Source organism: Lepidothrix coronata, unplaced genomic scaffold, assembly GCF_001604755.1.
Source record: "Lepidothrix coronata isolate B3197 unplaced genomic scaffold, Lepidothrix_coronata-1.0 Scaffold28, whole genome shotgun sequence".
Classification (NCBI taxonomy): Eukaryota; Metazoa; Chordata; class Aves; order Passeriformes; family Pipridae; genus Lepidothrix; species Lepidothrix coronata.
This window is the reverse complement of record NW_016690208.1, coordinates 5,250,616-5,266,645: the sequence shown is the minus strand read 5'-3', so window position 1 is coordinate 5,266,645 and position 16,030 is coordinate 5,250,616. Positions and strand designations below refer to the sequence as shown.

The 16,030-nt window shown below is 41.4% G+C and overlaps 1 protein-coding gene across 2 annotated transcripts in view; it reads left to right on the top strand.

Moving 5' to 3' along the window:
• Positions 1–9,288, top strand: part of C5 (complement component 5) — a 23,691-nt gene extending 14,403 nt beyond the window's left edge. For both annotated transcript variants that reach the window (XM_017810101.1, XM_017810100.1), the window contains 19 exons: positions 51–140; positions 377–589; positions 713–788; positions 1,223–1,382; positions 1,858–1,953; positions 2,224–2,395; positions 3,028–3,233; positions 3,637–3,789; positions 4,158–4,220; positions 5,056–5,137; positions 5,770–5,821; positions 6,169–6,271; positions 6,362–6,436; positions 6,533–6,638; positions 6,812–6,898; positions 7,240–7,329; positions 7,882–7,965; positions 8,350–8,488; positions 8,710–9,288. In XM_017810101.1, the coding sequence (XP_017665590.1) occupies positions 51–140; positions 377–589; positions 713–788; positions 1,223–1,382; positions 1,858–1,953; positions 2,224–2,395; positions 3,028–3,233; positions 3,637–3,789; positions 4,158–4,220; positions 5,056–5,137; positions 5,770–5,821; positions 6,169–6,271; positions 6,362–6,436; positions 6,533–6,638; positions 6,812–6,898; positions 7,240–7,329; positions 7,882–7,965; positions 8,350–8,488; positions 8,710–8,839 (2,177 nt within the window). In that variant the 3' untranslated portion in view covers positions 8,840–9,288. The remainder of the gene's footprint in view (positions 1–50; positions 141–376; positions 590–712; positions 789–1,222; positions 1,383–1,857; positions 1,954–2,223; positions 2,396–3,027; positions 3,234–3,636; positions 3,790–4,157; positions 4,221–5,055; positions 5,138–5,769; positions 5,822–6,168; positions 6,272–6,361; positions 6,437–6,532; positions 6,639–6,811; positions 6,899–7,239; positions 7,330–7,881; positions 7,966–8,349; positions 8,489–8,709) is intronic.
• Positions 9,289–16,030: the final 6,742 nt, after the last annotated feature.

Below are 16,030 nucleotides of genomic sequence, written 5' to 3'. Positions count from 1 at the left end.
GAATTACAGGTTCAATCAATATATGTGTCTATGTATATTTTGAATTACAGGTTCAATCAAGAGACGACAAGAATTTCGATACAGAGTCCCCCTGAATCTGGTCCCTAAAACACAAATCGATAGAAGTGTCAGTGTAAAAGGTAAATTGAAACTTTCAGTGCACTGCATATGTACTTTCTACATCTATTTCTCCTAGTTTGGATTAAATTTATGCCTGGGCTCTTTCTCCTGTGAGAAAAGGCTTTGCCAGCCACCTTTTTGTGTAGGAATTGAAGTACTTCACGCTGAACGTTTGCTTGTAAGCGCTGCATAACTGCCCTTGGGTTCTCTTTCCTGACCCCTTATGTCAATAAATGTTGGTTTTTTCTTCCCACAGGCCACCTGATGGGTGAGGTGATTGCCACAGTGCTCAGCCCCAGCGGGCTCAGGACTCTGGCTGAGCTGCCCAGGGGCAGTGCAGAGGCAGAATTCATGAGCATTGCCCCCGTTTTTTACGTGTTTCGCTACCTGGAGGAGTCGGACAACTGGCACTTACTGGGGCCTGAAACCTTGACCTCGAGAACTCGGATGAGGAGGAAGATGAAAGAAGGTAGAAAAATCTGCCTCTCTTGCTTCAGAGCTGGAGAGGTGCATAGGTCAGTGAGAAAGGTAACACACCTGAGGGAGGAAATGTGACTCTCATGGCTTGTTTTGTGCCTGGTGCATCCCTTAGGAATTGTGAGCATCCTGTCATTCCGAAATGCTGACCGGTCCTACAGCATGTGGAAGGACGGGCAAGCCAGCACCTGGTGAGTTGGAAGGGTTTTTTTGGTTGGAATGAATTAAAAAGGCTTATTTCCCTCCTCTGCTCTCATACTTCTGGTGAGCGTGAGAGGTGTGATGGTCGATTTAATCAGACCTTACAGCTTTAAATAACACCTTTTGTTTCCCTCCTTTCACTTGCCAAATCTTTTATTCGTGTCCACAGCTCCCACCATGACAACCCAGGTGGGTTTGGGGTGGAATGAGTCCCTCCCCTGAAACATGGGAATAGATCCTAGTTTGGAATTCTTTTATTAACTATTGCCCATTTGTGAAGTTAAATTTAAAATTCATCTTCATTATTTCTTCGAAGCGTGGGAAGGTGTGGGATCCCCAAATCATAACTAGTGCAGATCTGTGGCTGCCCCCAGCAGTGTGGGAGTACCTGCTGATCTAAACAAATGTTTGGTCTCCTTGGCAGGCTGACAGCTTTTGCTTTAAGGATTCTTGGACAAGTTTATCGATATATCAATCTTGACCAGATTGCTGTCTGTGATTCCCTGCTGTGGCTGATTGATGACTGTCAAATGCCAGATGGGTCATTCAGTGAATTTTCCAACTACCAACCCGTGAAACTCCAGGTAGGAAAACCCAAACATTTTCTGTGCTTAGACAGTAAAAGCTGAAGTCACCAGGAGACAAAGTGTTTCAGCAATGCAGAAGAGATTTTAGGCTGCACTTCACCAAAACACCCATTCAAGATGATTTTGCTAGGTTTGCCTTTTCCTAAATTCATTTAAGAAATAGCACAGTCTTGCAAACCTCTCTGTCTTCCCACTCAAAGTAGCTGCTTGCCACTTCTTAATATTTAGAAAAGAATTATGTAGGATGATTTTACAACAAAATAGTCCTGGCTTGTCGATAAATTTATATATTTTGGTCTCCTTTTTGTACAAATAAGCTGTTACCTTCCAAAGAGCCAATGTATTTTCAGGTTAAACTAAACTGATACTTCTTACAGGAATTTCTATTTGTTTCCTCACCTAAACTGTGACAAGTTCTATTTATTTAATCGACTTTATTTTCTATTTAATTATTTTCATTTGATTCCTGTAGGGCACGTTACCCAGAGAAGCTAAAGAAAAATCTCTGTATCTCACAGCATTTTGTATCATTGGAATTGACAAGGCAATTAAAATATGTCCTACTCAGGTAAATAAGATTTTTGTTTCTGCCAGTGGGTTCTAATTTCTTCCATTTTCTTTAACATTTGTTCAAAGAAATCAAGAGGCTTTGTTCAGTTCCAAATGCTTCCTTGTTTTGTTTGTCTTTCAAAACCAGTGAAAGAACACCAAGGAGTTTCTGGGTCAGTTTATCATGAGATATATTGCAGAAAACATCACATATCCGTATTTTCTTGCCGGGGGAGATGTGATTCTTCAACTCTGACAGATGTGAGCTGTAGCCTGTTCATCTTTCCAGAAAATCCACGATGCCAAAAACAAGGCAGGAGATTATTTGATGAGGAATGTGCAGTTTGCTCAGAGCCCCTTCACCATGGCCATCACTTCCTACGCCCTGGCTCTCGTGGACCGGGACCATCGCTCGGCGCGGGCGGCCTTCTCTAAGCTCCAGAGAGAAGCTTTTGTCATAGGTATTGTTCCATCCTCCTGGTCTGTGCTGGGTTTTGCTCTCACACAGGCTGTTCTCTCAGTGTTTTTACACCCTGATGGCACTGCTTGGAGGGGGAGTTCCAGTGGTGCCTGCTTTGTTTGGCCGCTCTGTCGCTGTTCATGACCAGTAAATCCCATCAGCTGTTTTACATCAGGTCTGTTTATCATCACCTTCTAGTCTAAACATCAGACTTCCCACTGCAAGGGAAGTGTGTCTTCATCTCCTGGTAGATGCAGAGTGAGTTCCTCCTTGTCCCCTTGTCCTGAGTGGGCAATGCCCACCTTGTCTTCCCAACACTTGCATTTTGAACCTTTCTGTTTTGAACACTTCCATTTGGAACCCTTTTGCATTTGGAACCCTTTTGCATTTTGAACCCTTTTTTTGGCAGTGTTTCTTACTAAGAATAAAACTGTAATAAATTCTTCCACTTGCTAAGGGCAAAGCTGGAAAAGAAATTGGTAAAAGCCTTTCCAGCCCTGTTTGAAACTATTGTGCACAGGATTAATTTTCAGTGGGTTTCTGTGAGGTACATTTTTAGTCATTTACACCTCGTGTATCCTGCAGAGCTGCTGCTGTGTTTCAGCCTGGAACCTTCCTTTTACCCTTGTGCAGGTGACCCTCCTATCTATAGGTTTTGGAAAGACACTTTCAAGACACAAGATCAAAATGCTCCCAGCTCTGTCACTGCCCAGATGGTTGAAACCACAGCCTATGCTTTGCTCACCACTTTGCTGAGAGGGGATGAAAGCTATGCCAAGCCAATCATCAAATGGCTCTCTGAGGAACAAAGATACGGTGGAGGATTTTATTCAACTCAGGTGGGCTTGCAAATATTTTGTCCTTATTCTTCAAGAGCCAAAATCTGAGACATTTTGCTCCTGGATGCCTGGAAGTGTCCAAGGCCAGGTTGGATGAGCAACCTGGTCTGGTAGAAGGTGTCCCACTTGGAACAAGATGAGCTTTAAGGTCCCTTCCAACCTAAACTATTCTGAGATTCCATGATTTTATGATATAAACATTTTTAAAGGATGATATAATTAAATGATCACAGTGACAACTTCAGTGTCCCTTATATCAAGTGACTCCATGGCCAAGATATTCCTTGGCTCTGGGAAATATGACTTTTTTGCATGGAGTTCTTATAAATAGAATTTAATTGATACATATTTTCTATAAATAGAATTCAATAGGAGTTAATTTTTTATAATTGATTTCTGACAGGACACAATTAATGCCCTTGAGGCCCTGACTGAATATTCCCTTCTTGTCAAACGGCTCAATTTGGACATGGATGTTAAAGTTTCCTACAAAAACAATGGACTCTTGGACATGTTCAAACTGACAGAAGATCGTTTCGTGGGAAGAGCTATGACAGTGAGTGAATAATATTGCTTTCAAAGGGAAAACAGAATTCTTAGCAACTTGTTAAATTATTATTTGAACTTTGAAATTGCTACTAAAGTGCTTTTTATTATAACAAACTCGTGTTAATTTGGTATAGGAAATGTTTAAGGACTTGTTTATCTGCTATATTTAATGCATTTGAATATTCCTTTAAAATTAATATCTCTGCTTGTTCCTATAAAGTATTTTTTGATAGATTATGTTTCTGGCATCAGACCTTATTGTGTATTTGAAATGTAAACAAGACAAGCAGATCATCTGACCTGAATCGTTGCTAATTGGTGCTAATCTTAATTATTAATTTATTAATAACTCATTATTTCTCCTCAATCCTTTAGGCACCTTTGCAAGATGACATCTACGTGAGCACTGGCAGCAGCACTGGCATAGCTACAGTAAATGTGAGCATGCAACCGGGTTTTTAAATGGAATTTCTGGTTTAGGAAATAGAAACAACGAAAAAGAAACTGAAATTTCCCATAAACTCTCCCACTGTTGCCCTGAAGGGATGGGTGTTATTATGGCTCTGTGTTGGATTAAGTACAAGCCATTGTAGGACTTATGGCTACTGGGAGAGAAGTTGGGAAGCATCTTCCTTTCCACTGAAGGTTTTCTGTCCCATAAATCACAGAATCCTTAAGACTGGAAAAAACTCTTGAGACCTCCAAGCCCACACTAAATAGATGATCAACTTAATTTTAATGCTCATCGATTTTACTGTCTCTGCTTAATCAGCCAGACAGGGAAGACCCAAATTAGTGATCAATTTTGAGAAATAATCCTCTGTTAGCCTGGTGTTTACTCTCAGTTTATTAAGCACTGTCATATATTTAAAGCAATATTTAAAGTTTTTTGTGTGCCTAAACATTAAGCATCATGTTGCCATGAAACATTTTCCAATCTTTCACAGCCTCTTCCAGCATCAAATTTAGACAAATCTGAGCTGTGGATACTCTTGTGTGCTCCTATTCACATCCACAAAACATCAGGAATTGTTTAGAAAATATATTTATTCTCTTAAACACGACCAGTAAGAGTGATGTGGTTTTGCTCAAGAGTTCCCCACTTCTTTCTGTGCTGATAATTTATTTACTCTGCTTTGCTGGCATTTTTATAGTACCAGTAAAACAGACTTGTTTATACTTTTCACAGTATGATTTTTCACAGTTTTATGCCTGTTTTGAGGATTTTTTTAATGCTGCTTCTGTTCAATCTGGTTCATTTTTACCTGTGCAGGTGAGAACAGTGTATAACACAATTGGCACTTCTGAAGAGTCCTGTAACTTTGACCTGAAGATTGTTCCAAAGAGAGATGATGGTAAAGGGTTAATATAATTTTAAATGTCACTACTCAGGTCAGTGCAAGGGAGGGATAAAATCCTTGTTTTTTTAACAGTGTTTCTTATCAAGAATGAAATAAATTCTGCCCCTTTCTACATGCAAAACTGGAAAAGAAGTTGCTAAAAGCCTTTTTAGCCCTGTTTGAAACTATTACCTTTTTGTGGATGGGACTAATATTTAATGTATCTCTGTTAGGTGGATTTTTAGTAATTTATTTTGCAGTGTGGGGAGTGAGAAGGCAGAAATATGATGGGAGTGGGAGGGGGTGACAGAGAGTTCTACAAACCACTGAGAGTTCTAGTCCAGTTAGATCAGGGTAGAGAATCACACCCTGAGCTTTCAATAGTAGTTTCAATAACATAAATACACACAAAATAGTTTCAATAACATAAATACACATTAAACTACATGAAGCCTTAAAACTGTGATTTCACCTGAGCTGCAAAAGAAGTCAATGTTACTTGTTCGTGCCTGGACAACGAGCTCCTTTAAAAACAGCCACCAAAACAACTTAAGGAATTATCTTTCGGTTATGAAAATGCTTTGTGGAAATTCTGGGCTGCTGGAGAGCTATAAAATGGCTTTTTTGACTCTCCTTGGTATGAACAGGTCACCCAAGAAGAGAAGGGGAGCCACTGGGGCGCCTGGAGGCTTGTGCAAAGTAAGGGCAGCTCAGGGGTGGGTTTCTCAATAATTGCATCTGCTCTTCTCACCTTTTCTTTCTGCTTCTCCCCTTTTATGTGTGTGTGTAACTAGAATTGGAGCCAAAGGTTGTGCTTTCCTTGGGATCTCTTTCTTCAGTTTATATGTGGGCTCTCCTGGAACATAAGGATTAAGAAAAGCTTCTTCCTGGCTTCATAAATCTGAAATGCTTCATTAGGAGGTTACCGGGGTCTAAATGTTGACAGAATTTTCCTTGGGTTTTTCTGAGATCACATTCAAGTATTTTTAATTTCAGTGATGGTTAACTAATACTGGGTTTAATCTCTTATTTTTAACCTGTTTTAGGTACAGGCCCAGTGCAAGGGAGCCCCACTCGGGGTCTGCCCACACCGTGATGGACATCGAGCTGGTCAGTGGATTGGAAGCAAATCCAGAGGATTTATCCATTGCAAGTATTAGAAAACTTTTTTTTCTCTTACTGACTCCTTTTGGCCAGAACTCTAATATTTACTGTTCATCTTTTTCTGTTCCCCTCCAGCTTGCAAGTGGAGTCGACCAGTTGATAGCAGACTATGAGATCAAGGACGGGCACGTCATCCTGCAGCTCGACTCTGTAGGTCACCCCTTGCCTCACTGCAAGCCCTGCTTTTGCTCTTTGCAATGATTTTGGTGCCTTTAGAGCTCCCTGATTCCTGTGCCTGTCAAACAGGTGCCAGTTGAGAAGTTCCTGTGTGTCGGGTTCCGAATCAGTGAGCTTTTCCGGGTCGGAATGCTGAGCCCTGCCACCTTTACTGTGTATGAATATCATGCCCCAGGTATGTGTTCCGTGGCCTCACATCCCTGTTTGCCCTCTACCTCTGTATTCCTCCTGCAAGACTGCATTTTTCCTTCTTTCACAGCTTTTTAGTCTGTATTATTTTAAGCTCAGTTAACTTTTGACCCAAAGTTTCAGTGTTGGTTTTCTATCTGTGTTTATTATTTCTTCTAGAGAAAAGGTGCACTATATTTTATAACCCCTATGGAGATGAAAAACTTGTGAGATTGTGTGAAGGAGACGAATGCAAATGCATGGAAGGTAAACTTGTTTTAAGGTGTTTCTCCATGTCAGTTGGTGGGAAAATGCAGGGTTGTTCTTTGAACAAAACCACACTGAGCATAAGGGGGAAATCCTCATAAGAGCACAGCTGGTTCCTCTCCAAATTTTACACTTTAAAATAATTTAATAAAAACAAATGTGCAGCGTGATCATGGAATTCTGAGTGGATTAAGTCAGGTGATTGAGGGTGTTATTTTGTATTTTAAATTATTCATAGTTCCCACATGCAATTCCATATTATGGTGTTGTCAGAGTAACCAAGCAGGTGGAGGACATGTGATGACATTCTTTTAACACTGACTTTTCCTTTCTCAATGTAGCTGAGTGTAGTAAAGTCCAAAGGAGACTTGATGAGTCAATAACTGCTGAGACCAGGAGAGAAGCTGCCTGTCAGAGGGACATTGCTTATGGTAATATTTCTATATTTGTCATTACCTATTTCATGGGCTCTGAAATGTCTGCTTGCTTACCTGGGCTGCAAAACACTTTGTTCCAGTTTGATCTTGAGTGATTAAAAACTCAGTGGGGTTGACAGTGGTGTAGGGGGAGGGCAGGTGACAAACTGGAGCAGAGAAGGGCAAGTGCTGCTGAATAAAAGTCCCATCAGCAGGGTCAGGGCATCATCAGATCAACCTGATCTGATGAGTTCTGCTAATAAACACTGAGTTTTGCTAATAAACACTGAATTTTGCTAATAAACACTGAGTTTTCTCTTGCTTGGTACCATTTGTGTGGCTTTGGGCTCAGAGGAAGTTGTGAGAGCACGGGTAGAGCTTCCATCAAATTAGACACGGGTAGAAGTTGTTGGCGTTTCCTGGCCCTCCAATGTCAAGCCACCCTGTATTCCCAGACATTGGTGTTGTAAAGGGACATGAAGTTCTCCTCCTGAGCAGCTGGGAGACATTCCAGATGTGTTGCAGGAACAAGGAGTAACAAAAAGCCTGGTCTGTGTCGTTCTGCAGTTTATAAAGTGAACATCTTGTCTCGCAGCGAGGAAGGGTCTTTTGTGAAGTATTCTGCAACTCTTCTGGATCTCTACAAAAGAGGTGAGAGTCCTGCTCCATGTCTCTGTTTCTGGGAGAAAGGATGCTGGGATGTTTCTAGGCACTGGCTGTCTTACCTGTGAGAAAGGCATGTGCTCATAGCTCCTGCAGAACTGCAGCTGGTACTCACTCGTTTTTCCTCAGAGTTTAAGCATCCAATACATCCTTAAAATGACTATAAGATAAAAATATTTAATGTGCACAAGGTTTATTTGCCACTCAGATTTAATTGGAAAGATATTTTAGGAGAAACATGTTTTATGTCATCAAATTTTGCTGTTACAGAACTAATGGCTGTGCTGGACTGGAGAACAATTTGGTGTTTTCTCTCTGAGTGACTGGAAATTCCCTCTGTGAAATTGTCCAATTCTTCTCATTCTACTTCAGGGCAGGCTTTTGCTCAAAAAGATGATGAAATAACCTTTGTTAAAAAGAAGACCTGTGCAGATGTTGAACTGAGCCCAGGAGAGCAGTATTTGATCATGGGAAAAGAAGCCTTAAAGATAAGCGTTGGTTACAGTTTCAAGTAAGTTATTTACCACCAGAATTATGCAAAGACTTAATCTTAAAGTGTGAAGGGTTTGCATGTAATAATTCTTGTGGAATAGAATTGATTTAATTTTTGAAGTATTACTTCCACCAACAGAGTGTGTTGTACACGATTTCACATTGGAATTTTTTTTTTGTGTTTGACATTTTCCTTCCCAAATCTTAGCAGCAAATGATCATTTTCTGTTGTTTTCCTAGATTCCAGTACCCTTTGGACTCCAGCACTTGGATTGAGTGGTGGCCTTCAAACCCATCCTGTACCTTCTGTGGGGAGTTTTTAAACACAATGGATGATTTTGCTGAAGATCTCATGATCAGCGGCTGCTGATTCACTTGGAGAGTTCTTGAATTAAAAAGCCAGATCAAATCTCATGTAAAAAAAAAAATCTTCACCTGTTTGGCAATTCCTTCTTGAACTGAACATTTATTAGCAGTTACCTTGAAAAATGAGCTTTGCTTGTATTTTATAGCAATGTTGTCACAACGTAGTGATGCTCAAATATGATTTTTAAGCTTGGATGGGAGAATCACATGGACTGCTGCAAAGACATTTGGAGCCAGATGAAGTGGATCAACTGTAAAAACACACATGGAAAGTACTGTCTTGTCATCAAATCCCGTGTCTTATTAAAACACAAATATTTGCAGCCACTTCATAAGCTCTTTGTGAAAGAAACTACTTTATTTCTCAGGTTTTCCTTTTGTACTCTGTTTGAATTCCTGCATTTCCATCCCTGACAGTAACTGATGCTGGTTTTGTGCTCTGCTTTCTTGTTTTAAAAAAAACCCAACAAATTTCTTAGATCTCATGTGTACATTCCTTATTTGTATTTTCAGTCCGTGTCTGCTGTAGATAAAACAAATGTTACCTTGGCATTTGATGACTGGGTTTGACAGTTAAAAATCCTACCTTGTCTCCAGGAAAGTGGCAGGTGAAGGGCCAAATTTCCTTCTCCCAGCTCCTGGCACAGCCCAGTCTGGTTCCCAGTAAAGCTGAGGAGGGAGTTTGACACAAAGCACAGTTGCACACTCTATTATTTTTATTGAAGAGCTGCCCAAAAGCAGCACGGCCAAGAACTTTAAAATTACTGTTTTCCCTCTCTCTTAGGAATATCCTTGATCCAGAGCATTTAAGATCTTTCAAGATGCATCATACTGTATTTCACTTTTTTTTTTTTTAAAGGGACTTGACCCTCAGTCTCCCTTGCAGCTCTCGGAAAGCAGCACCATTGTTTTGCAAGAGCAGGAGCAGCCTCCTCACAAATCTTGCTTTGTCACAGACTTCAGAAAATACAGGGAGGNATCCTACCAACTTTTCTAAGAAGCACGGGAAGATCCCAGTGTATCCAATAATAACTGGATATAAATTCAAATTGCAGGGAGAAGCACATGGAAACACTCAGGGAGGTTGGCCAGGCAGTTGACCTGGAAACATTTCTACTTCTGAACTGGTAACTGTGTATTAGGAGACCTAATTATCCCTTTCAATGACAGGGAGCCTGTCCTATTTTCACAGGTGACTTGTGACATTTAAGTTCCATTGATTTTTACTCAGCCAGACTGCAAAAAGGCTGCATTGCTCCTGAAGACCAGGAACCTGAGTTAAAAATAACATACAAAAATGCTGCATTAAGGATCAAATTGCTGCCACTACTTTAAAAAATTCTCTGATCTTATTTGTTTTGCCTCTATTTCTATCCAGACTTAACTCTATCACTGAGACCACTATATGTGTGTATTTTTATGTGCATTTTAATAAATATTTAGCCACGTGTGAGATGGCAATGTAGGAAGATTTGCCTTCCTTGTGTGCCATGGCATGACTTTCCCAGGAAAACCATGTGGGGGAAAGGTGTATCCGTGTCTTCATCTGTTTCCACATGCAAATTATGTGGGCAGATTTCCATGGGGTCTAATTAGCAGGACAGGAGAAGATGGAAATGGATTTTAGGATTCCTTGCTGTGGCTTTAGTGACTCGTAGTCAGAGAGTCCTGAGGTCCTGAGCATCTCACAGGGTTAATCCCAGCAAACGTGGAAATTCTTGGGATAATCACTGCTGAGGTGACTCATTCCATTATGAAATGGAAATTATTTCAGGACACACTCTGTACTTCCAGGCTCGCTGTGGATTCTGGACATCAGAGTGGGGCTTTTATATCTGAGTTGTACACAGTGTTTTCTGTCCCTGGGTTGTTTATATATACCATGTGCAAGTCTCCAAATGTTCCAGGCTTTGAATCACCAGCCAAGAGCTTTAGTGCTTCCAGAAAAACACGAATTCCAGTGCTACACTCCTGCAGTGTTCCCAAACTCTGTGTGTGTGAGGTGACTGCTCTGCCTACATGTTAATGAACCTGCCCAGAGAGCTCTGTGCTTCAGTCCAAATCCATCCCCCCATTTCCTGGAATACAGAAGGCTGTGCCTTGCCTGCACAGAGAATCTCTGAAAGCCAATTAAATAAGTGTGGTCATTCTACTTTTATCCCTTTTTCATGTGTTCCCCTTTGAATAAGAAAACTCCCCAGATGCCACTGTAATGTGATTCTCCCTGAACACTCCTGGCAGATGCATAAGACCCAAATTGGTTGAATTCCTGACATTATAACAATTCTAAGGGTTAATACCATGTGAGCCCTTAGCTCTTTTAAAAACCTATATTTCTGTGCATTTCCATTTTTGTTTTACTGGCTTTTAGATAGTTAAGTATCCCAAAAATGAGCTGATTTCTCTTTTCATTTCACTCCATCCAAGCTGGGAAGTGGCTTGAATAGCCCAAATTCCAGCCTCTTGTGCACAGTGACACATGAAGCTCACACTCTGGGCTGGGCTGAAAGCTGCTGGGCTGTGCTTAACTGCTGTGACTAATTTGGGAAGGGAGCCAAAGGGTGCCTTTCTCTGGCCATTGTTCCACTGGCAGGGAAGAAATGATTTTGTGGATATAATCCTTCAGGATGTGCCCCCAGCCCTCAGCAACCTTACCCACACACGTGCTCTGTCACAAGTGGTTTGGAGTTAGGAATCCCCTACAATTTTATCAGAGAAATCCTAAATCCCTGTAGCAGGTTAATGGTCTTTTAATACCTCACCAGTGACTGTCATCATTTGATTGGCTGACCTGAAAACAGACATTAAATACTGTGTGAAAGAGAAAAATGCTCACGTGAGGGAGGAGGATGCAAGTCCAAATTACCACATAATCTTTATGTTGTTATGATGCTGCACCTGCATCTGAAATCATCTAGAGGAGCAGAATTGTTCACTTCATCACACTGAGTCTGTTCAGTGCATTTGGGCAATGCAAAGCCAGAACATCCCACCAAAATGACTTTCTAAATAGCAATGAGGGTGTTCAGCCTCTCTTCTTAGTCAGCAAGTGAGCTCCTGCCTCAGGTAGAGAACACAAACCCCTCAGATTGCATCCTTACTGACGCTGCTTTCAAGTTCAAAACTCTTTTTTTAATAAAAAAACTTCCGACCCCCATTTCCACAAACAAAGGGTTGTGGAATCTACTGCCAGGGTCTAAATCCATTTATAGCAGGGGTGTGGAAAACGTGAGTAAACACACAGTAAGGAAATCCATCTTTTTTCTTTTGAGTGAATATTATTTTGTAATTAAAAATAATCACTCTCTGAGAGCTGCCAGTTTTCATCCGTCCTGAGTTGTCTGACTTGACCCTACAGGGGGTTTTATTTTCAGCCTGTGTAAATGTTCATGTTTGGGATGTCTCCCAGCAAAATGTGTTCTCAATCTCCTGCTGAATTCTTACATCAGAACACACAGAATTTTGGCATGGCCCTCAGTTATTTTCCAGTAAAACACCCACCTTATAGGAGTTACATGTGCTTCCAATTTTTCAGATATTTAATAATGTTTTCATCTCTAATTAGAAAAAATATCTGGCTTTGGCTCTGTCATTCTCCTGGGAACCAAGGGTTTGGTTTTGCCAGTTCCTGCATCATTACAGAATTCCAGTCCCTGTGTTAAATTTTGCTTTTCAAGTTCTGAATGAACTTGGAATTTGGGCACATGTTGAAGCAGCAACTGATTTCCTGGAAAATACTGAGCTGAATTAAACACCACAACTGTCATAAAAAGGAACATTTAAGTTCAGAAAACAATAGCAGAGAAATCTTGAGTAAAGCTTGGTGTGTTGAACCCTTTCTTTTCTACCCCAGGAAGCAGTTGTTACACACAGGGGGTTGTTTATAAAATACATTTACCCACATTCAGAGCAAGAAGTCACGAAAAGCAGATTATCCCTAAAGTGCTGTGGTTCAGGCCATAGTTCCTTTCCTTGTTTGCTACTTGACAACCAAAATAGCAACTTCTTTTACAAGTAAAGTAAACAAAAAGTTATATTTGAATCAGCTGAGATATTGGATTCCCATTTCACTGTGCCAGTCTGTACCTGCTGAAAGGTGATTTACAGTATATAGACAGGAACTCTACTGTTGGGCACAGACTGGGCATAAATGTGACTTCAGTTGCTCACTTACTACCTTGCTGAGTTCTCTGTCTCTGCCAGGCTCCGATTAGCCAGAGCCTTCATTATTTATAAAAGCAAAATGCCATAAAAATGTCATTTTCACTGCCTAAATCATAACATTTTCCATAAAAACCTTCTGCTGTGAGGTCCAAGAGAATATTCGTGCCCAGGCTCTGACAGCCTGGTACAAATATGTCTTCATTTCCACCACTGCTGTCATTCCAAAAGTTTGGAGTCACCCATCTATGTAATGCTATATTTTGTTTCTAAGCTTCTGTTTCAGTCAGGAATCTCAAAACCAAGATAGGATCAAAAACTTCTTATGGAAACAGGAGGGATCAGATTAATCTGTGATTGAATTTAACAAGATTCCATGGATTTGTAGCAGAATTGGGGTTATAGTTAAACCTCCAGGAGTTCAAAGCACACTCCTGTGTATCCCCGTGTCCTGCCCATCCCTGTGCCCAGTTCTGAACTGGGCTGAGTCCCTGCAGAGGATGTCCCAGCCCAGAAACACTTCCCTGCCAGTCCCTGGGCTTTGAAACAAAATATTCACAGTAAGAAAAAGTATTAGATGGGATTTTAGGTGACCAGATTGAAGAAGTGCTGAATTTCCTTCCTGTTTGTGTCTTGCCACAGGGAAACCCGAGCTCAGCTCGTGAAACCTCACCCCAGTTCCGGACTTTTGCACCCCAGATCCAGCCTGTGCTTTGATTTCTTCCAGGGTTCCCTCATCCCCAAACCTGGACAGATGGGAACATCCACCTCCTGAGCACTTTGTGCCTCCCTCACTGGCTCTGGGGTTTCAACACCCAATTTTTGATTCAGGTGCTCGAGGTGGAGCTACAAGTGTTGTTTCCTTGGCTGGATTCCAAGGATGCTGCTGGGAACGTGCTTGGGAGGATGTGCTTTTGGAGTCCCATCACTGCCAAGGGACTTGGCCCCAGGAGAGGGCCCTTTCTGCTGAGGAATTTAAGCACTGATGTGCTTGCCTGTGTTCAGAACACAGACCTGCTACTCTCTACACCTGCTTTTCCCGCTTCCAACTTTCTCATTCAAAGTTTATTTTCCTTTCTTCTCCTTCAAATTCCTCCTTAAAACCTCTTGGTTTGTGAACACTCAGGGGTTTTCTTCCCTATTGTAGCAGTGTTTTGATGAGGGGCTCTGGTCTTTCTTTACACCTGTAAAGAGTATTTAGTTTTCCCCCTGTGAACCCTTGGATAACACTTGGATCCTCGGTGTTCCCCAGGTGTGTCACCCATGAAATGCAGGTACAAGTAGACATTTGCAAGTGGTGGTGTGGAAATTATTCAGGATTATGAATCATGCTGAAAAATACTATTGGAAAGCTGAGCCTGATGCTATTAGTCATCCCACCACAGCCAAGTGAATTGTGGTCTCAGAGAGATGGAATTTAGTGCACAGTCTCCTGCTTCTGTCACATGCAAAACAACATCTAAACATCTCTTTTTTTTTTTATTAGCAAAATGAGCATATTCTGAAAAGGGTTAATGGACATTTACCCTCTCCCCTCAATTCTTGTCATTAGTGAGAATTAATGAAGACATTATTAAAGAAACCTGATGTTTCTTTTTTTCACTAATTAGTCCCAGTCAATCACGCTGAGTTTTCTGATCACTGTTTCTGTCCCCTCTGTGCAAGTGACCTGGGCTGTCAATGGAATATCCATATTTTCCCAGCTGGTTTAGAGTCAAAAGACACTGGATCTGAACTTGTTTTTTCATGTCACATCCAGGGCTTTGGAGGAGAGTTTTGGCAGCCTTCCCCTGGGCACAGAGCCCGTTCCCAGAGTTCTCTCCAAAGCATTAAGAATGGAAATAAGCAGCTAAGAATTTTCCAGTTTAGCTCAGGCCCTGTGTACATCCAGAGCAACAGAAGCACAACCACAAGTGGAGCATAAACCCTTCACGTGGCCAGGCTGCAGCAGAGCCTGAACTGGGGAAAGTGGCACAAACTGGTCCATGCTGGGCTCATACCCCTGGTATGGGGGGGAGTGACTGAGACAGGAGATCACCAGGAAGCTTCTTAGTGTAAAGAAGGTCTGCCTGGCTGCCTAAAATCAGAGGCAGGCTCAGAAATCTCCTCGTGATTTACTCTGAAATCCTGCTGCTTGTAGGAAACCATCAAGGCCACTGTGACACAGAGAAACACTTTCATTTTCTCTCTTCCCTTCAGGGGGATTCCTTGGCTTGTCTTGTGGAAACTGCTTTAGTGAGGGACTGAAATAAGAGATAGATAGATAGATAGATAGATAGATAGATAGATAGATAGATAGATAGATAGATAGATAGATAGATAGATAGATAGAGTGAGTGAGTGAATGAGTGAATGAGTGAGTGAGTGAGTGAGTGAGTGAGTGAGTGAGTGAGTGAGTGAGTGAGTGAGTGAGTGAGTGAGTGTGTGTCCATTTTTGGGTGCTTTTTCCCTGACAAATGCTGAAAAACTGCTCCAGAGCATCTATTCTTTAGAGGGGAAAAAAATCCCTGGGAAGCTGAGGATAATACTATCTTACAGAGAATGTGATCTGGAAAAAATCCTGAGGCAGAGCAGGGATGAAGAAAACCAAATTGATTCCTGATGTCTCTTCGAGGATTTCAGTCCAACTCTTATGAAACTTAGTGGGAAACTTTCCTTCTCTTTAAAGGGAGTTGGGCTGGTCCTCAGGGTATCCCCATAACAAAGCAGTTGCAACTGGTAGTAGACAGAGGCAGAGAGAGCTAAAACATGTAAAAAGGTTTTATTAGAGGCGAGAGACTGAACTGTGGCAAAGCTGTCAGGTTTGCTGAGGATTAACAGTATATCAAATTTAATGATTCTTTTTTTTCCATCTTGAATTGATGAAATCTCAGATACTCTGTTGTACTCCTATTTCATGGGTAGTTTTAGTCAGGAAAGTTATAGAACTACTTAATATCAGAGCCATGAACAGGCAGGAGTCTTGACTTGGAGCACTCAGCTCCAGTTCCTGGGAGAACTGCATCTCATGGGGACTGGAGCTGCTTGGAAAGCA